Source organism: Colletotrichum fioriniae (assembly GCF_027942845.1).
Source record: "Colletotrichum fioriniae strain IMI 355084 chromosome Unknown scaffold_4, whole genome shotgun sequence".
Taxonomy (NCBI): domain Eukaryota; kingdom Fungi; phylum Ascomycota; class Sordariomycetes; order Glomerellales; family Glomerellaceae; genus Colletotrichum; species Colletotrichum fioriniae.
Genome location: NW_027076840.1, coordinates 1,352,428 through 1,379,412, shown reverse-complemented (window position 1 = coordinate 1,379,412; position 26,985 = coordinate 1,352,428). Strand labels below are relative to the sequence as shown.

Here is a 26,985-nt window from a genome sequence, read left to right as displayed (position 1 = left end):
AGCTCGCCACAAAGTCAAATAAGTGTGTACGGCTGTTCTTCGGTACATCAGTCAATGCAAGGAGACAAAAATCTGTTTTTGCACTTGATTAGACATCAACAAACTGCAAAAATGATTTCGCCCGGACTTGAACCGGAGACCTTCAGTGTGTTAGACTGACGTGATAACCAACTACACCACGAAACCTTGAGGGCTTACTAGCGCCGTTGAACGGTGAGGTGTTGAGAGGTCTTCAGTACCTTGTCGCTTTCCTCCTTTGTCTTTGCGTGTTTTCCTCTGTGTCTCGGCCCTTCCTTTTTCTCCTTTTTTTCTTTTCTGGCTTGTCGGCGTTAATTTTTGCCCAACTCAAGACAACAGGATATCTAATATTCAATCCGAGGCTGCTTTGCGATTCCAAGTCGAAACACACTTTGCGAAATGTGAAAAGACGTTAATACTGTTCAAGTTATCAACATTGAGAAATCCCCGCTAGAGGGAGAAAAAAAAAGTCTCTCGCCCCCGACATCCCCGCGCCACATTGCGCAAGATCCTGGAACCCAGTCAGGCTATGCGCCAGGCCGGTGATCGCGTGCAGTCACTCCACCGATACGGCTTGGCTATTGTTCAATCATGAAGAAACTACCCGTCCTAGAATATGTGGCGTTTCATTGTATCTTGATACTTGGCTCTTTCGAAAGAACGTTTGTCTGATACCCATCCCACCTGGTTGTTCGTGTTGTGGATTGGCCCACCTCTTAAGTAGAGAGAATGACCAAAAAGCTTGATATGCAAGCTAGCGCTAGTTTTGAATCGCAACCGAGGCAGCTTTCAAGTTCTCCGCCGGTTTTCCGATGATGTGGCCCGCAATGGACCGGGGCCGTTGTCCAGTTCAAGCTGGAGACCCCGGACAACCCAGAAGGCCGAAATCAGCGCACCTTGTCCTTCTCGGTTGCTGGGCCGGGCGACCTTTCTGGTCCAGCTTGGTTTGGCATGGTTCGGAAAGGTGAGCTGCTTTATGCAATCTAGAGGATCACGCTACACTGGCGCTTGTCAGGTTTATTAGAGAGAAAATGAGATAAAAATTGTTGGAGATTTTGCACAACGGTGCAATTATCGACCGAGGTGGGGTGTCAATGTCCCGAAAAGTAACACTGCATCTGAAGCTGTATGAAGCTGCTGCATTGCATGAGTCTTCAAGGCCATGTATACTCGAGGAGCATACATTGTTCTCGCTCCTTGTAGGGTGCTGACTGAAGATTGAACTCAATTCAAGATCACCGAATTCCAAGTTGAGCTCTGTTGATCTTGTTATTGGTGAGACATTCGAGGCAAAGCTCTTCCAGTATTCTTCAGACAGGGATCGCCAAACGAGGGGCAATTGCGGGGTAGCAGCTTGAGGCACCACACGCGCACCACTTCCAGCGCAGCAAAGTTGGGAGAGCACCCGCAAAAACACCAAAGCTCCATCGCGGGGTTATTACGGCGCATCGTCAAACCACCCGGCCTCGTCCCACCCACCCCCACCATCCAAATACAAACTCGTCCCCAGAACGTCACAAATCACCACAACCACCACCACACTCTTCTTTCTCTTCTTTTCTCTTCTCTTCTCCCCTTCTCCCCTTCTCCCGGTTTGGATCCCCTGATTGAACGTCTTTCTTCTAGCAGTAAAGATACCCATTTCGTATTCGACCCCGAGCGAAACACATATCCGCCCACCATGGCCGGCCCCGTTCCCACCGCGAGCGCCCTCGCCGACATTTACACAGATGATGCCCTCCCCATCCAGAACAAGCGCTGGTCCTCGCTCCTCTCGCAGTTCGAGTCCGAGTATGGCCACCCAGCCTCCGTCGTCGCCCGTTCCCCGGGCCGCGTGAACATCATCGGCGAGCACATCGACTACTCCCTCTACTCCGTCCTGCCCATGGCTATCACCGCCGATGCCATCCTCGCCTTCTCCGTCACCGACACTCCCACCGACTCCGAGACCTTCACCCTTCGCGTCGCAAACGCTCAGTCCGACAAGTACCCTTCCCGCACCTTCGAGGTCCCCATCGGCGCGGACGTTCCCATCGACTCCAAGGTTCACGAGTGGTCCAACTACTTCAAGAGTGGCCTGAGTGGTGCCCTGGAGCTGCTACGTCGGAAGCATGGCAAGGACTTCAGACCCAAGGGTATGAAGATCCTCATGGACGGCAACGTCCCCGTTGGCGGTGGTCTCAGCTCTAGTGCTGCTTTCGTTAGTGCCTCGGCATTGGCTGTCATGCTTGCCAACGGCGAGAAGACTGTTGACAAGACCGAGCTGACCGAGCTTGCCATCGTCAGTGAGCGCGCTGTTGGTGTCAACTCTGGCGGGTGAGATCCACCTTTATGCCCCTTTACTACCTCTTCGTCGATCTAACATCCTATCCAGCATGGACCAGTCCGCCTCTGTCTTCTCCCAGCGCGGCTCCGCCCTGTTCGTCTCCTTCAGCCCCTCGCTGACAGCCCGCCCCGTCTTCTTCCCAACTACAAACCCGGAGCTCTCTTTCCTCATCGCCCAGTCCTTCGTTACCTCCAACAAGCAGGTCACTGGCCCCATCCACTATAACCTGCGCGTCGTCGAGTGCAGCATGGCAGGCGCCTTCCTCAACGCAGCCCTCAACCCCGCCGGCACAAAGCTCCCTACCGACGCCTCCCCGCTCGGAATCTCCCTTCACGGCTTCCACGAGGCCTACTTTGCCAACAACAAGCTCCCGCACGCCGAGAGCGCATCGGCAGAGGAAGCCGCAGAAGCGCAGCTCCGCGTGCTCATCGACGTCACCAAGAAGGCTCTCGACAGCACCGAAGGCTACACCCGCGAAGAGATCGCCAAGGTCCTGGGCGTCTCCGTCTCCGAGCTCGAGCAGATCTTCATGTCCAAGCTCTCCGTCCGTGCCGACCGCTTCAAGCTCCGTCAGCGCGCCCTGCACGTCTTTGAGGAGGCTCTTCGCGTGCTCCAGTTCATGAAGGTTCTGGAGCAGGAAGCGCCAAAGGATACCTCGGACACTACAGCCTACAACAAGCGCCTTGGCGACCTGCTGAATGCAACGCAAGACTCGTGCCGCGACTTGTACGAGTGCAGTGCCCCCGAGATCGACGAGCTTTGCCGCATTGCGCGAGAGAACGGCTCGTACGGTAGCAGACTTACCGGTGCTGGCTGGGGTGGGTGCACCGTTCACATGGTGCCCGCTGACAAGGTCGCTGCTGTTAAGGAGGCGTGGGAGAGGGAGTACTACTCCAAGCGCGAGCTTACAGAGGAGCAAAAGGAGGGTGCTGTTGTAGTGAGCCGGCCAGGCAGTGGAAGTGCGGCATATCTCCTCAAGGAAGGGGCGTTGTAAATGCAACCACACTTGGGACAGGGTGAATAGAGAGGAGGACCTCGGAGGCTATCTAGCATTACATATGTCATGATTTTCTAGCAATTCTAAATATTTGGACTGAAAAGCAACTCATAATATATTTCCCCTTGAATTTCATATAGGCTGGGAAGCGCAGCAAGATATAGGCCTTTGTTTTATTTCCTCAAGTACTCAAAGTCTCAGGCACCTTCCAACTTCATAAACCCAGTCGTATCAAGCTATTGTGAGTTTTCAGCGTATGGCCTGTAAAGTGCACACCACCTTTCGTTGACAGGCAAAGGAACGGTGAAAGAAGGAGCGTGTCAGCGAGACTTACGTGCATATGCACCTCCAGTCAAGCTGGCTGTTCGTCTTTTATTAATAAAGTCGCATAGCTATTATGCGTACAGACGAGATGTTGATCAGAGCCACTGCCGTGAAAACCTTTTTCCATCTGTCGAAGATGGGCTTGTGCTGTGAGGTTGCAAGACTTCGCCAGACACAAACGGAAATATCGAATATGGCTAAACCAACCAATTTGAAGAAGATTATGGGTTGTGTCGATGAGACTTGGTACAGTGAAGACGGAAGGGAAGGCGAGTACTCCCTGGTCTGACCCAATACCATTCTCAGCAATTACTCACTGCGTAATATTCATGAGGCCACGGCAGTGGGAATAACAGCAATGTCTTCCGCATATTCGCCTCGATCAAGAGAGGGATGATCGCGGACGAGTGCGGGAACGGGATTGCACAGGTACAATGGCCGCTGATATATTTACTGGGCTTGTCGAACACGCTGATAATCATCAGATCCCGTGAAACTACCAAGGTATCGGCGTCGTAGAGCCATTAACAAGCGGCACAACAGTGCCACAGGAGAAGTGTGCTGGAAGCAGATAGAAGACGTATTCACAGTGAGTCGTTACACAATGGTAAGATTGACAACCAGTGAAACCCCTTGATAGAGATAATATTGCTGCAAGAAGATCGCGTCCAAGAATGGCGAAGTATGGTTGTTCGGCTTCAGCCGTGGGGCCTGTCCGTCTTCATCCTGTTCTTTGCATGGACAATGATGACCTAACTTCACGGATGTGGTTAGCCTCCTTGCCTCGCTTCTGAGAATGTTTGCACTGGAAGAGATTCCAGAAAACCAGGACCAGTCGAAGTGGGATCTCAAGAACCACCTAAGCGGGAGGAAAGACGACCAGGGAGGGGTGGCGAGCGGACAGGAGTTTCGATTCGGATGAGTAAAGCATCTGTGACGGGCCTTGGATCTCCTCAATAATATCTACTAAAACCCACTCTATATAGACCAGAAAACACACAAGACCCTCCAAAGATCGAATTTCTGGACCTTTTCGATACTGTCAAGCAGGTTCTCGCGGGAGACCGATTCGACGAAGTTCGGAGGTAGGTGTCAGCTTCGTCCAACGCATCCGATACGTGCCCGCGCTTAAAGAGTTGCGAAGAGCATACCCACTCTTCTGCATCGAGATAGACGAAGAGGATGCGAAAGAGGGAGGAGATCAAGACTCACACTGGAAAGCTTGGTTCCTCGGTGCTCACGCCGACATTGTCGGGGTGGCCGTACGCGAGAGCCTCTCTCTTAACCCCCTCCAGTGAATGCTGATCGATAGCAGAGATCAGAGGCTTGTGCTTGAGTACGATCCCCCAGATTGTCTGAACGGCCTCATTGGGTCCTAAAGGATGTTGTTCAAGTCTAGGGGTCTTGGAAAAGGGCAGTGCATGGCGAAGTCAATGATTCAGTCCCTTGGATGTCGCGACGAGCTATTGAAGCGCATGAAGCAAGGACTCTACCAAAGTATCGGAGGGGCATCAAAAAGATTCTTTTGAGACTTAGACGCCCGGGGGAGTTGGGCTCGGACGATGATGTGAACTTGCGTAGTGGTATTTTGGATTTGCTCTCTTTTGGTATTCCTGAGGATGTGGAGGATTCAAGAGAGTTTGAAAGTAGGCCCAAGGGTATGAAGCTATATTAGCTATGGAAAGTCCCTCTGCGACTGAAAAAAAAAAACAGGGTCGCACCTTCTCTATCTTATCAGCCGCTATGTTTGCATCCAGTCATGACACCTTAGTCGCTTTTGAGGATGCACCTTGTGCCAAGTGGGCCTCAACAACTCTGACGTCTCTGTGTTGCCGAGATCATCAATCAAGGCATAATATAATATACTCATTCCAGACGTCTCTCAATCCATGACGGTTGCTGATGATCATTGATTAAGTTCCCAGGTCATTATCAACTTCTGGCTTTTTGAGCATGCCTCTGCAAGAACTTTGACAATCTCATCGAAATGAACGGTCAAGGCTATCGGCACCAAAAGGCCACTGACAAGGGGACTTTCGCCTATCTGAAGGTAACATCGGAGACAAAGCGGATCACTGAGTCGATATCCCCTCGACCGGAGTTAACACGTAAGTGTTGAAACGGAATGCCGATCTGTTTCTCATCACCAGAAGGGCAAACAATTTCAACTGGCCTTGTCGTCCGATCAGGAATGACCGTTGGCCCAACTGTATTTTAAGTTCACAAAGACCTATCATATCTAATAGTCGATATTAAACTGCCGTATGCGTTTATCGTCGTCTTCGAGGGCCGTCTAGACTAACTCTATGGCTCGGTAGATCGGCAACGAAGCTTAGCCAAAGCTTGAATCGTACCCCAGACACCACCCATGTTCCAGAACCCCCTCCTTCCTTTTCGGGCAGGAGACTCTCCTTCACTCCTACGTCTTATCAATAACAGGAACGACGGAAAATTGAGGATTCGGATGTTCGGCCAACACAGGAGGGGTCCATGTGGTGGAACAATCACCAAATCCATCCGGTGGAACAGTGATCACGAATCTTTGCAAATTGAATGCGCGTCGCAGAGGAATATAAAAGGACGGCGTCTAGCCGGCAAGTGATAGACCAGAGCTAGCTTACGGTAACTCTTGCAGGGACTGTAGACACAATCGGCTTCATTACATCATCACTGACCCCCTACGCTCATTATGAAGGCCCTTGCCGCTATCGCATCGGCGGCAAGCCTGATTGACTCTGCTGTGGCCGCATCCCGTACACCCCTTCAGTTCGACATCACCGAAGTCGACCTGTCGTCTCTGCAGAAACGCAGCGTCGACAGCGAGCCCTTGGAAGTGTCTCCTCACGTTCTAGAGCTGAATAGAGTCGTTGGTATCTCCCCGGCTCAGACATGGATTCAATCCATTCGGAACGGGCCTAGCTCGAACGGCATGTACAAGACAGGTCACGTTACAAACTTGACCGACTTGAACGGCTACGAGTACATCGCCAGCATTCTCTTCGGCGACGAGACTTTACAAGTGATCGTCGACTCCGGATCAAGTGACACTTGGGCAGTTCAGAAGGACTTCATCTGCCAAGATTCTGACGGCAACAGGTTGAACGACGTAAGTAACAAAACAAGCAACCGAAGCAGGGGCGAAGTTTTCCTTAGGCGGAGCTGACCCGCAAACGTCACGAGCAGACCTCATTGTGCAACTTCGGGCCCACGTATAACGGTACGTTTCAGCATGGCTCTATTCCCGGTGTTCACTTCAATATCACCTACGGTGACGGTGAATTTGCCACAGGCCTCATGGGTTACCAAGACATCACTCTAGCCGGTCTCGAGGTGCCGCATCAAGAGGTCGCCTTGGTTAACAAGACTTATTGGAATGGCGACAACGTCGCCAGCGGCTTGCTCGGCCTCGCCTATGACTTGCTCACCAGCGAGTACGACGATGCGACTGGCAAGTCCATCTATTATGACTCCATCTTCACCACCATGTCCAAGAAGGGCATAGTCAAGCCCGATCTCTTCAGCATGGCTATGGACAGTAAGTCTCAGGTCGGTCAACTGGCTTTCGGTGGATTGCCTCCTGTCGAGACCAAGGGCAAGTTTATCAGCACGCCTATCCGAATGGTGAGTGGTTCAAAGCTCTGGACGTGCCAGTGCGGAAAATGCCTGCTTCAAGGTGGGAAGCTAACATGAACGCAGGTCGCCCTCTTATCTCACAGGCCCGAGGCGAAGACTGAGTACTCTTTCTACACTATCCTCCCTGACGGATACGTCATCAAGAACGTAACCATGGCCCCTACTTCCAATCAGACCCTGGCTGCAAGCAAGTGGAATACCGCAGTCTCCAAACCCACCGGGTTTTACAACAGCACAACCCCGACAATTATCGACAGTGGCACGACTCTGATGTATGTGCCGTCTGGTAAGTGAAATCGAAACTCCTCAATAATACTCAGGCAGTAGCATGGAACGCTCAGCTTACCTATTTGCCCAGATATCTCCGATGCATTCGCGGCTGGAATCCCCAACTCCTTCTACGACTTCTTCTCTGGCGCGTACTATGCTCCTTGTGACGCCAAAGTGCCAGACTTTGGTATTGTGATCAACGGACATACCTTTTACGCCGACAAGGCCGATTTGATCCAGAGTAGTGACCCAATTGACAATGGTGACGGCACCTTTGTCTGTTTGCTTGGTGTCACCGACGGCGGCGAGGGGCCTTACATCTTGGGCGACACGATGATGAACAGCCTTGTGACTGTCTTCGACGTTGGCGCTGGTATGATGCGCTTTGCCAGCCGTAAATGAGCTGGCTTGGGCAGATCGGGATATACGACCTGTCAAGCCGCTACTACTACGATTCGCGAGTGAGAATGCGGTAGCTTCTCTGTGGCAATTGCAGGTAGTGTGTTGCAACGAACAAATGCTGTTGGGGGAAGGCTCGTATAAGTCCGAGAATGTACGCGACTGTGGGTTTCCAACGAAACACTATGCAGGGGGTGTCGACTTATATTGTACTAGTGATCGTGGTGTTCCTCGTTCTCGCGGTCAATCATATGGAAGCATAGTATCTCGCTACTGATTATTGAAAAGGCAACTCCAACGTTTTGCCGCTACAGAAATGTAGTAGCATACAGTATCTAGCACTGCTCAGCGGAGTCTTCCGTCTTACGACAAGTGATGTTTTAGCCCTCTCGTTTATAAGGCTAGGATCTGGGAAGAAATGTGGCTCCAATTAGAGTTGATTGTTGTGAAAGCCCGCAGACATTGCGGGAGTTTTATTTACAAGAACCGAATTCGTAAGCTCTAAGTCTAAGCACATCCAGGGAAACCGCTTCCAGTTCCCGCACCCTGTCTGTCGCAGCAGTTCTGGTAGGTCTATTGTCTCGTTAGTAAAGATGGAATGCCACGTGGGAAAGCTATTGTTGTTGGAGACTGAATTTTGACGTACTGTAGTGTCAGGACCATTGTAGTTGCAGCAAAGGAAGTACTTTCCCCAGACAAGCTCGTGGGGGAATTTGCCGCTGTAGGCCACGCATGCGGGGGATTGGCGCTCAACGATTGACGGCGCGGCGTTCGCGCCCGCGATGAGGGGGAGAACAACGGCGACAATTGAGAACTTCATTGTTGGGATTTGGAGCTTCCAGAAGACTTGAAGGGTGATTGAATTTGAGTTGAGTAAGTTGATGGAATGGTCGATGATGAAAGAGCCTTCCTAGAGGACTGGAAATATGTTCGTCTTATAAGAGCATCAGTACATGGCATGAGTTGTCTTGGCTCAGGGGTTGCCATTACTCCGGATGAACATTGTAAAGGTGAGCAGGTGGGCGATAATCCACTTGCCCGCGCGCCCATCGAATCATTTCACGCGATTTCGTCGGTCGATTCAGTCGTTACTTTTTAGGTTTGCCAACTCTCCTATTCCTGTCTACCAAAGGACGAAATCCCACATAACTTTCTGGTTCGCTTCTCACTTTAATTGCTTTGTCAGAAGCCAAGATACTATCGACGTGGCCAAGCGAAGTGTTGATCCTTGCACAGCCCGACAGGTCACGAATGACAAACGATCAGCGTCTAGGTGACACTCTTGGCCTCGGCCATCCCACCCGCGCGTGGAGTAACATGAGTTCGAAAATGTCATGGCTCTACTTAGTCTCGATCTCTTCAAGTAATTGTAAGTTGTAGCAGAATGCATGGCCTCTGATGCGAGTTGAAGAATGGATGCGACGAAACGATGTAGCTCTACGACTACTCCATGCTGGAAGTAGCAATAGTGAAAGCCGGCGTTATGAGATTTTCATTCTAGCGCAATTGCATCATTCATGAACATGATTGCAACTTCACAGTCTTGAATCTCTCAGCAACGTCTGCCAATATGCCAATCGGAGCAACATTTCGCCCGTGTTAGCATCTGGGCGGAGTAGAACAACTCAAGTGCTTGATTTGGAAGGCGGAACGTCCCTCAGCGCCATATGACAGAATTCGTGGGGAGCCAAGGACCAGCAATGACGAGCGATGGGGCCCTGAGCGGGTATATCACCCCGATTCGGGTAGAATATGAAACGAGCCATCACCGACACACAAGGATGGCTTGCGACGCAGGCAATAACAAAGACACAAGTGCATGTGCGTGCAATGAAGCTTTGATATTAGGCATAAAATAAGCTTTGCACTGATTTGTGAGGGTTTCCATTCGGCCCCTTTCGGTAGAGTAAGGTGAACAGATAAGAAGGTCGGGTCAGGGAATATATGTGCCCAGATAGCCTGTTCGCAGGGCCTCTAGTATCCTCGTGTTCAGCTGTATTGCCAATGGCCTCACTTAGATACACTAGAGATGACCTGCGACATCAAAAACTCAGCCGCTTCGCACGGGGTTGAAGTTGATCTGTCTCTTCCCGCCGTTGGAACAGCATGACGACAAGTAAGCAATAGCTGAAGAGTCGGCAGTGGTGCAGCACTAGGTTAAGTGTCAGTTATCTTCCTTGTTTCCAACCAAACCAACTAGCGGAGGACGTACAAATGTTCCGGGGCCATCATGGTAAGTTGTGCCATGGGGAGGTTGGCAGCAGCTCTGCGTGAGTGTGTCGTGACGAGCTCCAGGTGCAAAGATGTCCTGGCAGGCGCCGGCATAGAAGCTTCCTTTACAGGTCGCGATAGATGCGAATGAGCCGGCGGTGCATGCGCTATGGGCGAAAAAGTAAGCGTGTGTCCACATTGGCAGACGTTGATTGGAGGCTTAACTACGGTACTTACGCGACGATGACAAAAATGTATTGTGAGAGCATTTTGAAGATGAGTCGATGGCTACGTTCAATCGGATGGGCGCTTGGCGAATTGTCTAATGGTCGGAGTGCACCTTTGTTTGAATATTCAATACTACATCAGTCGGAGCTGTAACCTTGCGGCTCTTATATACTATAGCTTCGCTGCTCTTACCTCCGAGATAATGCGAGAAGAACGAGATTTTGACTCAAATTCTCAATCTATATCCCACCGGGTTGAGAAAATGAAAAGCTTAAAGAGATTACAGCACCCAACGTTCACCGCCTTCACGAGACCCGAGCAGGTCGGAGAAATCGGGTCGATGGCACAATACGGTCCATGAATTTCGAGATTCCGAGCAATTGTACTGATCATAATTGCAGAAAAGTGTTTCGAAGCCATAGATAAGGAGGCCAGTGGGATCTTGGATGAAAGCTAGAATGAGTCTTGGCCTCTCAGTTTTGATGTGCAGCACCCAACAGGTCTTAGAAGCTGGCGTGCCCTCTGCCATGCTGCTGTTATGATCTTCCTTTCTAAGCCCTTGCACTCACCGAAATTATCATATTCTGATCCAGAAACGCTTCATTTGCTTTACTCGAGCAACTAATTTTCGAGTGGATTCATGCAAACTCTATCATTATCGGCAGCTGCAGTATTGCTATCTCTGCTAGTATCGTCCTCGATCGGCGCCATCAAAGGAAGACTAGAGAATACTTCAAATAAGAGGGAGTCCACTCACCTACAGCAAAATGCAGTTCAAGTTGGGGGCGTTTTGTAGAGTCGGAAGTGACGACACAGCTAAGACATCCGATAGTTGTCCGCCAGGACCTCATGGCACATCTACGTATCAGCCAAAAGAACATGGTAAAATTCGGTGAGCCATTGTCTCAATATTTGAAGTGGATTGTACGCTTGAAAGAAAAGGGCAAGAACGTCTTTACCTTTCTTGTTCGCTACTCCACGACATAGTCTTCTCGAGTCTTCTCCACACCAAGTATTGCGAGACCAAATCCTTAGGACCGTTTAACTCTAGCGCCGACTACGTCGTCGAACTTTTTGGATTCGGATTTCGCTTGGAAAAAGATGCTCTGCGAAATCTGCATGCCGATGTTCCGTGGTTGGTCTCACGTCCAACGGAATTTCGACTTGGGATACAAGATCCATCACCAAGATGGCCTTTCGATCTCCAGGTCAGCCACGAGTGAGTGTGGCATTTGCGGCGAGTTACTTCGTCGGACACTGGACATGCATGGCTCACTCGATATTTTCACGGGCCCATGGATTTATCGAACTGCTTTCAACCGAGCAGGCTCTGAGTCTTTGCTCGGCTCATTATCACTGTTCCATGTCAGAGGGGCGGTATGTTCTCGCGCCACTTCCGTGTCTATCCGAAATCATCCGTCAACGTCAACTGCAGCGTCGCTGTTGGGAACGGCATCATACCCGAATCGGAAGCTTAAGAGCGGTGCAGTATTTGATGGTTACGTGCTTAGCAGAACATGCAGAATGTTGCGTCAAAGACCAACCAGAGTCGTATCCCACCCGCTTGCTGGAGATCGATGATGCAGGATTGCGGCTCATCGACACTGAGACGACACCGATTTCCGGGCCGTATGCTGCACTTAGCTATTGCTGGGGCTCTAACCCTTCATTTCTTCCTCTTACCGCTTGTAACAAAGATAATGTGCGGGCAGGTATTGCCGACGATGAGCTTCCAATAGCTTTCCGTGAAGCTCTGAAAGTTGTACGATACCTCGACATCCAGTACATCTGGATCTATTCATTGTGTGTCATTCAGAGTGGGCCCGGAAGCACCGTAGACTGGACATATGAGTCCTCTCGAATGGCGGGTGTGTACTCAAACAGCATACTGTGCCTTGCGCTGTACCGACCTGCGAATCCAGATGGAAGTACATTCCGAGGGAGTGTGCCACGTTTTATGCCACCCACTGAAGTTGATACAAGATGCACTTTCGACAGAAACGAGTCCACTCATCATCCAAGTATAGTTTTCTCTTCCAGCTACTATGGAGATGCGCTCTACCGCCAACCACAAGGCTCCCGAGCGTGGGCCTTGCAAGAAAGATTGCTGTCGCCATGTGTTCTCGGGTTCGGTTGCGGAGAGTTGTTTTGGAGCTGTACTGATTGCCAGCACGCATACGAGTCGTTTCCGGATGGTCTGACCCTTCAAGATAACTTCTTTCAAGGTCTGCAACTGACGTCGGTTCCATGCACGGCAGGGCCTAAAAGCCTCGAGGCCCTCACCACTGTCTGGTTACGAGCTGTGAAGGAGTACACCGACCGCGACCTCACATCACCAGAATCAGACAAGCTTATGGCGTTGTCCGCAGTGGCCTCGAGGTTGGGCCAGGCAATGGACGATATATGTGTTTGGGGCCACTTCAACAAGAGCTTGATCAGAAGCTTGTATTGAGTGTTGGCAGGACGCAAGTTAATTCGAAAAGGGGCAGGGCAACCAGAAGATCTCAAGCAGCCTCTGATGGGAGATGTGCCAGCGGGTTCAAGTTTTCCTACGTGGAGTTGGGCCTCTATGGATGGACCGGTATCATTAGAACATGAAGATTTTCGGGCAAACCCTGATTCCATTGAGTTCCTAGCTTCATTTGAGAGATACGTGATACAAGGCCAAGGTAAAGGTCATCAGCAAATCTCCTCCATCCTGCTTCAGCTTCAGGTCTTTCAAATTAAAGGGCAGTTGCGCCTACACAGTGATGGCAGCGGTGCTACGGTCTACACCTCCGCTCCAACACGATATTCGAGAGTCGTTCTCCGCGCCAGGCAGTTTATGGCTTTCATGGATGACCATCAATATTTCACTGAAGGCGCTCACGTGACCTTTTTCTCTTTGACGCCCGTTCAAGGGACAAGTCGTGCGACTTTATTCTGGGTATTTTCATTGAGAAGACATGTTGTCTACGGTACTAGATGGTCGATTCATCTTTCGAAGAGTGGGCTGCGGTTACATCGAGCTGAAGGACTGGGCGAGTTGGACATATATCTATTGTATTGTCGATTTCCGAGAAACCAGCAAAGTGCTCCTCACTTGAGACTTGGGGGGCTTTGCCGGCCTTCTTTGGGCCAAGTGCTCTTCTTGTTTGTCGACTGTGTTTGCGAGGCGCGACAAAAGAAGCAGGTGCCTTGGAGGCTCGGGAGTGATAGCTGAGTGATTCATGGTTTTGCCGATGGGCGATGGCTGGTCTGGATGCTCTGACGGCTGCGTATTCCACACCGTTCTGGAAAGAATATTCCAAAATTTGGGACGGTTTTTTTCTATCTTTGCTTTTCTTTAGTAGCCTCGATATCATCTGTTCGACTCCACCCCAGCTCATCTCACCTCATCTTCACTACATGTTCACCTCTCCAACTCTAATATCACCCTGACTTCAAGACTGTTCTTTCTGAAGGAATTCAGCTTCACCAAAATGGAGCCTCCAGCAGCTCCCTACTCGCCTTCAACCCATCCGCCGATCATCATGGACAAACTCGAGGTTGGATCCCTCTACATCATGATCTCAGTCCCATTCTCCATCTACTTTGGCAAGAAGAAGCACATCTACGCGACAAGTCTCCCCGACGACCCGAACTTCCCCTTCTGCACTTACGAGCTCATGGTCTCTCAGGGCCTCTCCACCGAAGAATTTCACTGGGACCTCTATTGGCATACCTCTGACACAACCACCGATGAGCTCATTCCCCGGGATGGCGATCAATTCGCCAACAGAAGCGCCAATGTCGACGAGGGAAGTGGTATCCTCTATCGCCTCCGGCCCCTCGAAATCTGTCCCGCATCCTACACCTGCGACCGCCTCACAATCACCCGCGTCCGCTCCCACGCCCAACTCGTAGGCCTCATCCGCGTCCTAACGGTGCCTCCCGCTTTCATCTCACACCTAACGCATTATCTCGACTGGATGACCGCCGAGTCGGCTCGCGTCGCCGAGCGAAGCTACGTCTGGGCCACGATGGCTTACTACCGCACCCGCCGCCACCTCCTTAAGATCAAAGGCGCGCGCGATCATACCTTTAATCAATTCGACATTTCGCGCTTCACGGCGGAGCTGCTGTCGTTTGCCTACGCCGAGGTTCCTGGAGCGTTACTATTCGGTGGCATGGGGGTGCCGAGACCTGTTATTGCGTCTTAGTTGGGCGTTGCGATGGGGTTCCTTGCGGATGAAGATGTTGATGCTACTAGGCGTGAGAGAGATGAGCTTTTGAGGAGGCAGAGGGAGGAGGTTGGAATTGTGACTGCTTGTTGGTACCAGTGAGTTGGCTAGAGAAGCCTGAGATACTGTCTCGTAGTGCTTGCTTGCTTGAATATGGTGCTTTGGGAGACTCTGATCTGCTTAGAGTATGATTTGGTACGTCTTCTTCTCCTTAGTGAACCATTTCTTTGGAATCACAGGTGGTTAACATTAGATGGATGCATTTAGACCCAAATCGAGACCCGAGCAAAGAAGCAAGCGTTAGTAAGGCGGTCAGCAACTGCAAGCATATTGCAAAAGATGCGGCTGCCCCTTGTTTGAGATCGAGCTGAAGACAGGATACCACGTTAGAAGATGGCGACAGGCAGCTTGCGTCTCCATAATTTGAGTCTCTAGTCACATAAAAATACTTGTCATTCAGAACTCTTGACAGTGCCTGAGTATCAGAGCAAGAAATACCGTGAAAATTCATGACAGCGAACAGTCACCCTCTTTGGCCCAGCTCGGTTTAACTTTAGCCAAGGTTGAAGCCGAGCCAAGATCTGGAAGTATCTCCATCGGTCAGCGATGGAACTGCATCGGTCGAACAGCTGACAGTCGCGCGAGACAGACTATGGCACAAGTCCAGAAGGCTCGACCTCTAGCATGTAGTGTTCTCGGGCCCGGTACGGAAACGGCGGCTCCTCAGGTGCCCGGAACGAGGTTTTGCGGGCCGGACCGTACGACGATAGGCATGCATCCACTCGTCCATGAACCTTGCCAAAGGGACTTGAAGAGGCAAAAGAAAAAGCAAATCCAGCTAGACATTCCATATAGTGAGTCGCTTGGCGGAAAGCAAGAGCCCGGTGGTCTGTCATGCGACGTATTGGTGGCCGCATAGGAAGCCTAACTGCGCAAGAATGAGCAAGTTTCCCGAACCCCTCACCACCTCACCAGTCAGTCTCCCCACGCCTAAAAGTCAAGTCACCCCAGCATCGAAGTCGCCGTCCTCGGGATGTAAAAGACGAAGCACCTCCCCGCCCCCAATATCGAGCAAGTTTGAGGCATTCAGTTCCCTTCTCATTGTCGTCACCAACGAAACGAGCTTCCTTTGTCGAATAAGAGATCGTGATCCGTCACAATGGTGACAGTGTCGGACATGATGGCGTTCGCATCTGCATCTGCGCATTCGGCTATGCTCTCCGATGAGCCGTTACCCTTTAACCCACGATACTTTGACCGTTGAGAGATCGTCAACCATGAGCCAGAGACCAAGAGGCTTCGTCTATCGTCCAGACCTGATCGCCGCGCTGTTGTGTTTCGAGGCTGCCGTCGTCTTCGCCGCTCTCACTCTCTTCGGTGTGGCGTACCCAGATCGCTTCCGCTCGCGACTCTGGAGGACCGGCGGCGAGGAAGGTTGGTGTTCGAATCCGAGGATGCGGATATACTTTTACGCCAACCATGAAGAGCCGCCCGAGATACCCTTGATATGGAGCCAGAGGTGAGGTTCCGCGGGCTTCCATCACCCTGCTGAGGCATCAACGCTAATCCATCGCTTCATCCAGGTTGACAACTTCCAACATGGCCACCGCGGTTCTCGGAGCGACGATTTTCTTCGCCCGCCTAACGATGGCAGCCCTACAATACGAAGCCCGATGGACGAACCTAGCATACGATGCCTTCCTCTGCATTCTATGGGCCTGCAGTGCCGCTGCGCAGAACGGACCCGATCTAAGCGATCCTCATCACCTCAGCGAGAGGCCGTGGTATCTTACCCGAAGCTGTGACGAAGCGTGGCCACAGAATCGGGGCTGGTGTAGGATTGCGAAGTGGCAATATGCCTGGTCTATCTTTGCTGCGTTCTTTTACGTCGCGAGGATCCTCGGATCGTTGGGCTGGTCGATATATGAGAAGGGAAGAAGAGATGGAGTAATCACTGGCCGCAAAGCGCTGTCTTTATCGGAGTGCGATCTGTGGACTGAGGAGTGCGACATCGCGTTGTACAAGGATAATGCGTAGCAGGAGGACCGGGTGTGATATGGCTGGCGTCGTACAGATTTACAATAGGCTGGCACAGACGGGATCGAGGTAACACGACTCCACGACATGGGTTTCATCGCACGAATAAGGCACGGAGCACGGAAGGGATTATCGATGTCAACTTTGCATTGCGAATCTCCGCCTAACGACTATCGACAATAGGGCTGAAGTGAGGGAAAGAGGGAAGAAGTCCCATTGTGTCTGCTTGCATGCAACCATCCGAAACCCATGTGGTCAATCCGTCCAAACAACCCGTAGATCCACCCGTGAACAATGGCGATCGGTCAAAGCTTGAACATGCTTATTTGTTCTGTAACAAAAGTATCAGTAACATCATCTTGGTGGCAGATGGTGCGATCGGTATCGGGGAAGGGGAACTTACGGGGCAGCCGGCACAAGTGCAGTCCTTGCCGCAGTGGCAGGAGCCGGTGGAAGCGCATCCGCAGCCAGACATGTTGATAGTTGGTGGAGTCGTTTGTAGTGACTTGAAAGTAGATTTGTTTGCTTTGAATGTGGACCGGAGTCGTTGATTGTTTGATTGTGCAGTGAGGTGATGATGGAGATGGAAGAAATGGAAGGCCGTAGGTGGCAAGTGGTTTGGTGGTTTAAGTAATGGCACTGATTATCTAATGGCGACCTGGAGCATCACTGATGGAAAGGAAAGAACCGAGCGAGATGGGAGGCAAGAGCGAGAGCACCTCCCGTCAGGCTCCTTCCTCACAGCTTCTGCCAGTCAGACAGACCACATGTTCTTCACCCGAGCATGGAAGTCGCTAGTCAGCAGCCCCAAGTTCCAGCCAGCGATGCTAGCTCTGACGCCGGCGGTAGAAAGAAGGTCCTCCGTCACCCCGCCTCCTGCCTTTCTGTATCTCTTACCCGGTGTCTGCCCAACAAAGATTGGGAAAGAACGAAGAACCCGTCGGCTGCGTGGTTCGGAGGAAAGTGGCGAATGACGTGCAGCCGGTCCAGAAGCAAGAGCTAAGATCGCTCTTGTCACAAGGCAAGACCCAGCCTGCCACACAATCAATGGCAGTCCTCAGTGCCTCCTTCCCGGATCGAGACGACGCAAAGAAACCCCACTTTCCCACCGAGACAAGTGACGAACGGACCCGGACGCTCAGACCGGCGTGGGCCCGTCTGCTGGCTGCCAGTTTGGGAAGGAACCTGCGACATGGCCAATCATATGGCTTTCATGCTGGCTTACTTAAGGACGATACAAGAGTACCTTCTGCGGGGGAGGGGGAACAACGGCTCGACAGCCATCTTAGAGACTTTATTCTCCTCGATCGCGGGCCGAAGATCAGGGTTTTCCCTTGGAACCGATAACCTTATGATTTACGAATTAACCGACTATTGGCAAGATCATCCTGCTTATCTCATTTTGCGTTTCACTAGTGGGTGGTAAGTGTCTAACTGAGGACATCAGACTGGAGAATCCGCGAGAAAAAGACCTGCTCCCTCGGGAAAATGATACTGCCGCGGCCACACTTCAGAACACTGGCTAGCTACTGGCCGTTGCATGTTGGCAAGTTATCTATAGCTGCTCATGTGTGTTAGCTGTTTTACCCGGACCGATGCGCAGCGAGTCGAGAGAGTTGGCATCGCAAGGGGACCGTTCACGGCGCCGTGCATCATGCGTGTGCGTCATCAGACGTGTTGGCGCGCGGGTCCGGCACGCGCCTTTTCCTCGACTTCCCCAACCGCTGACATGCGGTAACGTTGCTGTTGGCTCGTCGCCGATGGAATCCGCTTTGACACTTCTTCCACTGGTTCCACGTGTGACCCGATAACGCATCCCGGTGGGCATATATCTGGAACTAGCAGATCTCAGATTATCAGAACCCGACATCTTGGTGCTGGTTCGGTGCCGGGTCCGAGATCATCGTACTCCAACTGGGCGTTGCCTTTCCTGTACCCGATACCTCAGATAGCTGGCAAGTGCCGAGGTTTGCCGTCGGCTTCCAGGTTTGGCACGCTCGTTGCTATGAGGATCCATGACCAGGTGTCGAGATTGGTGTCCAGCTGTATCGTGAATATTCCAGGGGCGCCTTCGTTAGTCTAGACATCTAAGGCACACGACCATGGCATGTAACATGAAAGTTTGCAGCTTGCGCATCGTCGGGTTCCCTTGCTTCCGGCAGGAATCTCAACACGCAGTAAGGCGGTTAGAGGATGCAAAGGTAACTTAAAAATAAATTAGTTCTCGAGCAGAAAAGTCTCATTCAGGAAAATACAACTACTTTGACTATTATGACGATGCAATGAAGAGGAGCCGGTAAAGTATGCGTCTCATATACTTTAATGAGAAATCATCAACTGGAGACATCGAGGAATATCCCGCCTATCATATCATTGTTGAATGTTATTGAAGACTAAATATGGTTCATATTCCAGTTCCTAAAAAAAAACAAAAGGTGCCCTGCCATGTCTGTCATGACTTCAGTGAACTCACTGGCCCAAACCTATGATTCTCGCTGTACTTGACACTAAAGTCCCTCGTGCAGACAATCCCTCTTCCGTGCTCTTTCTGCAGTATTATCTCCTCGCTGTTCGTATCGGAAGGCAAAGCACCAGCATACACAGCTTCAGCGGAACATCGGCCTTCTATAGCGACCGGCGAGCGCACCGCGTCAGCTCTCGTACCCGCGCCAGACACATACATTTCAGTAACGCTGAAGACTTCCTTGGTATGCAACTCGAACTCATCATGTAAACTGCGATCCAGCGGGATTCTGCTGGTCCTCCTGTTACCGCTCGCGTAAGGGGTGTTGCGAGAGGCACCGGCGCCGAGGGGCGCCTGACCACTACGGCCGTAGCGTTCGTTGCTGGGGTAGTAGTCGACTGAGCTGTTTATCTTCAAGAGGCGACCGAAGAGGGGTTTGAGGTAGGAGGCGCAGGCCGCGATGATACCGATATTGAGTTGGAGGCTGGTTCGCATCGAGACTAGTTAGCATGCGCACTTTCAACAAAGCCTACACATTGCATTGTCAAAGTAGTTGCCTGCATGTCCGAGAACTCACTTTTGCCAGAAATGAACCCAATAGTCGAATATGGCATCAGGACTGCCACCTGTGGTCAACATGAATACAGCCTTGAGAATGCCCATGATGACTGCACTAGATTTAGAATCACGTCAGCGCATTCGTGAATCGAGAAGGATATCAGAATACAATCAACACTTACAAATAACCAAGGTTAAGGATGCTTATCACATAAAGTCTAACGCGGAATCTCATCTTCAGATGCCAGATGATGGGAATCGGCAGCGCTCCCAAGCAAATGTCGGTAAAGATGTTACAGGCTAACCAGAAAATTTGTTAGAAATCGTGGCAGACAGCCACTCAGTTCGACTTACAGATATTCCAGTACGTCAGGTTGATGAACAAATTGAAGTCATGACACCTTGGATCAAAGGGGTTCATCCACTGAAACTCCCACCAGCCCGAATATGGCGTGCAGTAAGCGAACAACCAAGCAATTGCTTGAATCGAGTACGCAATGACAAAACCTATATAATTCAGCCATCAAAGTCTTGGAGCCGGGGGCGAGAGGCGGCAACGTCGTATTCACACATACCAATTACGGCGTAAAGCGACCAACGGTACCATTGAAGGTCTCTCTTTAGTCGAAGTAAACTTATTGCCATCGATATCCTCAACAGTCCCATCGCGACGCCATCTGATAGAACCGTCTTCCAGAAAGATATCTGCTCGAATTCGATTCTGTCGTCTGTCGGGATTGTCAAGCCATGACGACCGAGACCGTAAGGTACTTGGAGGACCAGGCAGACCCAGGAGACAAGGGCGAGGATCTACATCGTCCTGAAGTTAATAACCTCTTTTCGGCCTTCGAAAATCGGACGAACTAATGTGCAAGTACGGACTTACGGCGGCAGCCACTATAAGGGCATCTTCGGTTCCAAAGGCCCTGAGAAGTATCACGCGAGCATAAACACGCAGCGCGACGAATGCCAGAGCGACAAAGTGGAAAGCGCCAACCACGCCGACGATCCGCCCTGCATTGCTGGCATTGACGTACTTTGGAGGAAATTCATCCATTTTTACTTCATGGTTGTGACTCTGGAGAGGGTAGAAAGAGAGCAGCAGCGACGGTGATGGCGGCGTGGACTTGTGGATAAGACCACCCTCTTTTCTCGGGGCTCATTATCACTGAGAATCCTACAGAGAGACGCAAGACTCAGGTGCTTATTCTTCCGACTACGAATGTCATGGAACTCACGCACTCTTCGCCTCGGCTTGGCCCCACGACTTGCCTGTCCTGGCTTCATGCGGCCTTCTTCGACGCTCTTGGTTTTAGGCTCAAGGGGCAGAAGAAGAAATTTGCACCTTGCAGCTTGTCACAACTTGTCACAACTCGAGCTTCACTAGTAGTTAGCCGGTAATTGGTTCTCAACTTGTGGCAATACTGAAGAGGTACCGCACATGGCACAACAGCCCAAAATGACAGACGTCGTATTTGTTGCGAGACTATTGCTCAATGCGTAAATTCCTTCCTCCGAGGGATCCACTACCCTGTTGGTGACGGCTTTTCAACGTGCATTCTTGAAGAATCTGCATTGGTGTGGCACAGGGGAGAAGAGGGGTGAAGATACCGGGATTTCCGGGCAGCGCGTTGCCACATGGGCTTCAACTGCCAAGAACAAGGATAGAACGGTGAGAGTATAGAGTATCGACTGTCGAACATACTGTCAGCTCGTCGAACACCAGAGTCATAAGTAGACGACTCCTGTGCCACAGCACAGCTGTCTACGGATAGTACCTCAAGTGGAACTGACGCCCGGCCCAGCCCGATCTGACTACGGGCCGCACGAACGGCGTAGACGGATCCATATGACAGGAAGATGTGGGAGGCCGTTTCTCAGCGTGGACCACGCTTCTCGCGGCAGGAGTGAACGAACCACAATTCAATATTCGAATTCCGAGCCAATCTTCCTGTTGCCGTTTCCAGGCAATGATGCGGTGATTTGGAAGTGTGCCAACAACGCCACAACCGGTCTTCGTTCTTCATCTGCCAACATCGACCAGGAATCATGCAAAACCGCGCAGAATTTGAACGCATGGGCTTGCTCGGATGATCGAGGCCATCGGCCCGGGTGGGACTTGTGGATCCTGCTGGCGCCGCGCCCCTGCATTCGTACCCCGGCCACTATCCACCCGGCCTGTTGGTTGATGGTCCAACTTATTCGGACGGCCGGGCTCGGAGCCCCGGTCGCCAAAGCGGAGCATTGTATCCTAAGATCCTGGTTCGGAAACCCCTCAAGGTATGGTATTATCACACCATCTTTGGAAGATGCCTGTATCCTCTCGCTGTTGAACTTGTTGGTTCGACGAAATCGACGTGACATCCAACAAAGTTCCACGATTTGGTTCACCTGTCTAGGATCCATCAGTCACATTGCAATCTCCGGCATGCAGCGGCCGTTGGTCCAATGCGGGGTGAAGAATCCATGTCGGCGAGAACGGCTAGTGGCCAAGATGATCGATTCCACCAACCGAGATATGCTTACTTGTTTGGGAAAGTCAAGTACGTAGTCTATGCAGACGCAGTCTTCAACTATCGGGAGTTGATGTTGTGGTACTCTGCAGGTATTGGGCAACTCGACTTAAAATCCTCCGTGATTCTGCAAACTCGCCGTGGAGGTGCGTTTCGTTGCCAGTCGCCTTACCACACCAGAATCACTGCCGGATTCCAAGAAATCACGTGTTAGTGTGCACTCTCTGAACTACCCACGCTTTCTCGGTCGACATGCGTTCTAGCAAGATACGTGCAGGTGCAAGTCTCGTCGCCACGTTCGTGGCACAGGGCGTGGCTGGGCTGAGCTGTTGCAACCAAACCATCTCCCGGGATGTTATCGTCGTCGGTGGCGGTGCTGCTGGCTCTCACGCTGCTGTTTGGTTGAGAGACCATGAGCAGAGTGTCGTCGTCGTAGAAAAGGCCAGTCAACTTGTGAGTCACATTCTCTTCCATCACACTTTCCTCTACAGATGGCTCTCCTAGAAGCAACTACGTATCGTGGCTAACATTCTCTTCAAGGGTGGCCATACGGCTTTCTACTATGACTCGGCTTCGAACAAGTCCATCAACGTCGGTGTACAAGCATGGATGGAGTACAAGGACACCTTTGACTTCCCGAAGCGCATGAACGTTTCAACCAGCGGTTCGATGCAGTTCACCACGCTTGATTACAAGTACGTTGACTTCAAGACGGGCTCGCCAGTAATAGGCTGGACCGCCCCTTCCTCAGACGCCATGTATCCGGCGCTGCAGAGGTATCTCGACGTTCTCGAGAAGTATGAGGATATCATCCTCCCAGGTTTTGAGAACTTCCCTGATGCGGACGCCATTCCCGAGGACCTGGTTATGCCCTTCCGCCAGTTCATCGAAAAGTACGACATCGCCGCCGCCGTACCCCAGATCTGGGACTCCACGGCACAGGGCCTTGGTGACACGATGGACGTGCCGACCTTGTTTGTCATGCAGGCTTCCGGAGTTCCCATGGTGCGAGCCCTTCTGGGAACAGCCGCTGCAGCGGTCCCTGCCTCGGGACGCCTCTACGAACTGTACGAGAGCGTGGCCAGGTTCCTTGGCGATGATGTTCTCTATTCCAGCACCGTCGTCACGACAGCTCAGCGCACTGACGACGGTGTCTCCGTGAAGGTTGCCGGAGCTGATGGCACCTTGACCTGCATCGACGCAAAGCGCCTGCTCATCGCTTTCGAGCCGACTCCTGAGAGTCTCGCACCTTTCCGCCCAGACGAGACCGAGACAGAAGTCTTTGACAAGATCGAGTTCACCACCGTCTACGCCGGCATCCTCCGCCATCCTTCGTTGCAAATCAGCACCGCTTACTCCAACAGATCGCCCGTCCCCGGTTCGACCAACTATACCGTGTTTCCAACCCCCTCTCAGGTGGGACGCATCGACTACATTGGTGGTACTCAGGACCTGTTCCAGTTCACGGCTATCGGCACGGATGAGGATACCTCAGAGAGCATTAAGGCTGTTATTGCCGAGTCCATTGACAATTTGATTGAGGCCGGGACCGTCCCTGCTTCCAACGGCACACTCAGCTTCGTTGCCTTTGCGAACCACGGGAAAATGCATCCTCGGGTCACTGGCGAAGAGCTCCGTGCGGGATTCATTCAGAAGCAGACAGCTCTTCAAGGCCGCCGCTCCACTTGGTACACGGGAGCAGCCTTCTCTGCAGGTTTCTCGACTGTGGTATGGGAGTACAACAATGTTATCTTGCCCAAGTTGATTGAAGGCTTATGAATAAATCGTTTGAGGATTTAATGTGTATATAATGTTTATTCATGGCCTCCAGAAGAAGACGGCCAAGATTAAATACGTAAGGTGGAAATTAATGGACTTTGGAAGCACCAGGACTTGTCTCCGTCTGACCTAACTCATACTGGAAACTTCACGATTTGTCGTGTGTGCTGAGGCCATCATGCTCTTAAGGGCACCCGCCCAAAGGCTTGGTGGGGTCCCACTGGCAGCCCTGGCGCGCTTCCAGACCAGCTGCTGCTTTGGTGCGTGCTTCTTGAGCGAGGGGGGCCGCGATGGCCATCGACGCTGTTGCGCACCAAAATGTTAGTGTGCAACGACCTTCCGCGGTATAAGTCGTCAACTAACTTACCGAAAATCGCAAAGACTTGGATGAACTTCATAGTTGAGAAGAAGCCGTGGTTGGCCTTTTGTTGGTTTTGGGTTCTTTTTGTGTTTCCGAGTGATGACGAAAAGGGTCAAGTTAGCAAGCAGGAGTCGGCCGTCATGTTTAAATACGTCTTGAAGGATAGTATCTATTGTCGTCCTACTTCTTTTCCCTCAACTATGCGCTCTACGATGTTCCCGCGCGGATGCATCTTTCGGCGCGGTACCTGGATAGGCCCCGCTCCAGACAAAGAAGAGGTGTCTGGTTCGCTCAACAACTCTAGGTTACTCGGATTGTCGTCCCGTCAGATTCATACGGGCGATGATCGCCCCATCTGATAAGCCGTAAGCTTAGAATTTGACGTAATCTAATCCATCAGTTTGATTGATTAGATGCTCAATCACACAGCCTGGGTGGTACTAGAGATGCACGTGGGTCAGCACAGTCATGACCATGCTTCCCAGAGTAGAGGCTCCAGGGGTAATTATCTTGTTCCGTCGTGATGAAGAGACAAAGAGCTATCATGATCAAGAGGCAGTCTCGATTATCTACTTTCCAGCTTCACCCCTCGTTCGAGGCTTTGGTACCCCGCCCCCGCCGTTTTTGTTTCTGCCGGGCATCCAATCGGCTCTTTTGGGTAGTATTGAGTGTACTCGGCGGAGAAAGTACACCAATAGCGCTTTCTCTCACTTTCGAATTACTTATACCGGCACGGCGCAATAGGCATTGTGCACCAGACGCCCACCGGGCAAACCCCCACCGGACTTGGCGCTCTTTACCCGTACCCGACACGCGATGATGCCGCACCGGAGAACGAGCGTTAATAGGTGCCTACTAGCTACGAATTGGCAAGATTCTATTTGTGAATGGAGTTGAGATACTGGTTTGCCAGTGCTCTGAGATGTCATGGTGATACCCGCGAGACCAGTACGTTTTCGGATGAGGTACGGCATATAAAAATTTTTTTGACTGCTCGATCATTTTTTCCTGTACTCGTTCTTCACCACAGAACTTTCGAAAGCCGTCCTTCAAATATATTCAACGCGCCGAAGTTACAGACACCATGGCTCGAAATGCTTTGGTCCTCTTATCGGGCCTGTTGTTGCCAGTCCTGGGCGCAGTCCTGAGCGCCCCAGAGCCGGTATCAAATTCTGTTGTCCAGAAGCGAGATCTCTCTGGATCTTCCTACGTCTGGCTCAATGACAACACTGGTACTCCACAGCATATGGCTTCTGGTGTCCTACTTGGCATCCCAAGCAACCCCGACCAGATACCCGACCACTGGCTATCTGACATCAAGTTCTGGAACATGAGATCTGGTGGCTCCCAGCTAGCCGAGCCCCGTCGTGGATGGACACGAGGGCTGAACGAGTTCATGGTAAGTAACAAGTTGACAACGTAGCATACCTTTGCCTGCACTGACAATGATTCCAGGGTCGCTACGAGTATCTCAAGTCTGCCTACCAGGTCACGCGCCGCCACGGGGGAAATTTCCAAATCATGATCCATGACATGTGGGGGACTGATTCGTATTCGAGTTTCGCCGAGACGCCGATGCCGGGGGACGGAGGGAGCTATGAAGACTTTGACAACTTCCTTGACACCTTTTTTGCGCTGCTGAAACAAGATGGCATGGTCGACAACATTTGGTGGGACCTTTGGAACGAGATTGACAATGTTGACTTCCTCGATCGAGGAATAGACAGATGGCTAGAGTACTGGGGTCATGCATACCATAAGATCATGTAAGTTGATCACCAAACCCCGGGCCGAGAGCTCTTTCAGCTCACCATTCCACAGGAGGGACTTTCCCAATGCCAAGGTCATTGGGCCGTCATACGGTCATCTGCCCAATTTTTCGCAAGGCGTCGAACAATATTTCTCACGCTGGGCCGAGTTCATAAAATCCAACAATTCTATCCCAGACCAGATCAGTCTTCATTTCCTTTACGGAAACGGAGACTTGACTACCTCGCTCGACAGTTACCGTCAGTATTTGAACGCTGCTGGTGTCGACTTTCAGGGTATCTGGAACGTCCAGGAGTACGGCCACCCGGACCAGCAGGTTCCATCCGGTCTCATATGGAACATTGGTCAGCTGGAGCGACACAACGTGCCAGGTCTCCGGGCCAATTGGCTAGGCGGTCAGGAACTCAACGACTATCTGGCATACCTCCTCGGAAAAGACAAGACTGGTGCCAATTATGACATGTATGACACTAGTTATCGGCCTGCTCGTGAGTACCCGGTGTATGTCTACTATGCCCAGAGCATGACGGGGTATCGTGTGCGCACCGAGATGTCTGAGGACACGCTTGTGGATACGTACGCTACCGTCGACCCCAGCCAGCGAGTAGTGCGTATCTTGGCTGGATGTCGTCCAAACACTGGCGTCTGGTTTGTCAAGATTGGCGGACTGAGCGCCCTTGGTCTTCCTGAATCTGGGTCACTGCCTATCAAAGCGATCCGATTCAACACAGCTCCGGGTCGATTTGATCGTGTCGCCGAACCTGATGATCTCGGCTACACCAACTATAACTATGGAGATGGTATCGTTACCGTCGCTGTCTATCAGAATGATCCAGACGTCGGCTTTGCTTTCGAGTTCTCGTACTGAGGTCCCTTTCGCACGGAAAGGCACAGC

General features: G+C 51.5%; 7 protein-coding genes and 1 non-coding gene across 8 annotated transcripts; 5 read left to right on the top strand and 3 right to left on the bottom strand.

Moving 5' to 3' along the window:
- Positions 1-112: 112 nt before the first annotated feature.
- Positions 113-186, bottom strand: N0V96_004226. The gene has a single exon. It is a non-coding gene; the product is annotated as a tRNA-Val (tRNA).
- Positions 187-1,699: 1,513 nt separating this feature from the next.
- Positions 1,700-3,338, top strand: GAL1 (galactokinase; the record flags this gene model as incomplete). The annotated part of the gene is made up of 2 exons (XM_053188290.2): positions 1,700-2,334; positions 2,393-3,338. 2 exons carry the CDS (start codon positions 1,700-1,702, stop codon positions 3,336-3,338), a joined length of 1,581 nt encoding a protein of 526 aa, XP_053054252.1.
- A 3,016-nt stretch (positions 3,339-6,354) lies between these two features.
- N0V96_004224 (uncharacterized protein) lies at positions 6,355-7,970 on the top strand (the record flags this gene model as incomplete). Its single annotated transcript, XM_065757054.1, has 4 exons — positions 6,355-6,771; positions 6,849-7,286; positions 7,362-7,584; positions 7,657-7,970. The coding sequence occupies 4 exons, from the start codon at positions 6,355-6,357 to the stop codon at positions 7,968-7,970; spliced, it is 1,392 nt and encodes a 463-aa protein (XP_065614267.1).
- A 504-nt stretch (positions 7,971-8,474) lies between these two features.
- On the bottom strand, positions 8,475-8,787 carry N0V96_004223 (uncharacterized protein; the record flags this gene model as incomplete). The annotated part of the gene is made up of 2 exons (XM_053188288.2): positions 8,475-8,540; positions 8,614-8,787. The coding sequence occupies 2 exons, from the start codon at positions 8,785-8,787 to the stop codon at positions 8,475-8,477; spliced, it is 240 nt and encodes a 79-aa protein (XP_053054250.2).
- Positions 8,788-13,867: 5,080 nt separating this feature from the next.
- On the top strand, positions 13,868-14,587 carry N0V96_004222 (uncharacterized protein; the record flags this gene model as incomplete). Its single annotated transcript, XM_053188287.2, has 1 exon — positions 13,868-14,587. The coding sequence occupies one exon, from the start codon at positions 13,868-13,870 to the stop codon at positions 14,585-14,587; it is 720 nt and encodes a 239-aa protein (XP_053054249.2).
- A 4,664-nt stretch (positions 14,588-19,251) lies between these two features.
- On the bottom strand, positions 19,252-19,604 carry N0V96_004221 (uncharacterized protein; the record flags this gene model as incomplete). The annotated part of the gene is made up of 2 exons (XM_053188286.2): positions 19,252-19,270; positions 19,327-19,604. 2 exons carry the CDS (start codon positions 19,602-19,604, stop codon positions 19,252-19,254), a joined length of 297 nt encoding a protein of 98 aa, XP_053054248.2.
- Positions 19,605-22,432: 2,828 nt separating this feature from the next.
- On the top strand, positions 22,433-23,959 carry N0V96_004220 (uncharacterized protein; the record flags this gene model as incomplete). Its single annotated transcript, XM_053188285.2, has 2 exons — positions 22,433-22,633; positions 22,721-23,959. 2 exons carry the CDS (start codon positions 22,433-22,435, stop codon positions 23,957-23,959), a joined length of 1,440 nt encoding a protein of 479 aa, XP_053054247.2.
- A 1,445-nt stretch (positions 23,960-25,404) lies between these two features.
- On the top strand, positions 25,405-26,958 carry N0V96_004219 (uncharacterized protein; the record flags this gene model as incomplete). The annotated part of the gene is made up of 3 exons (XM_053188284.1): positions 25,405-25,719; positions 25,776-26,086; positions 26,142-26,958. The coding sequence occupies 3 exons, from the start codon at positions 25,405-25,407 to the stop codon at positions 26,956-26,958; spliced, it is 1,443 nt and encodes a 480-aa protein (XP_053054246.1).
- Positions 26,959-26,985: the final 27 nt, after the last annotated feature.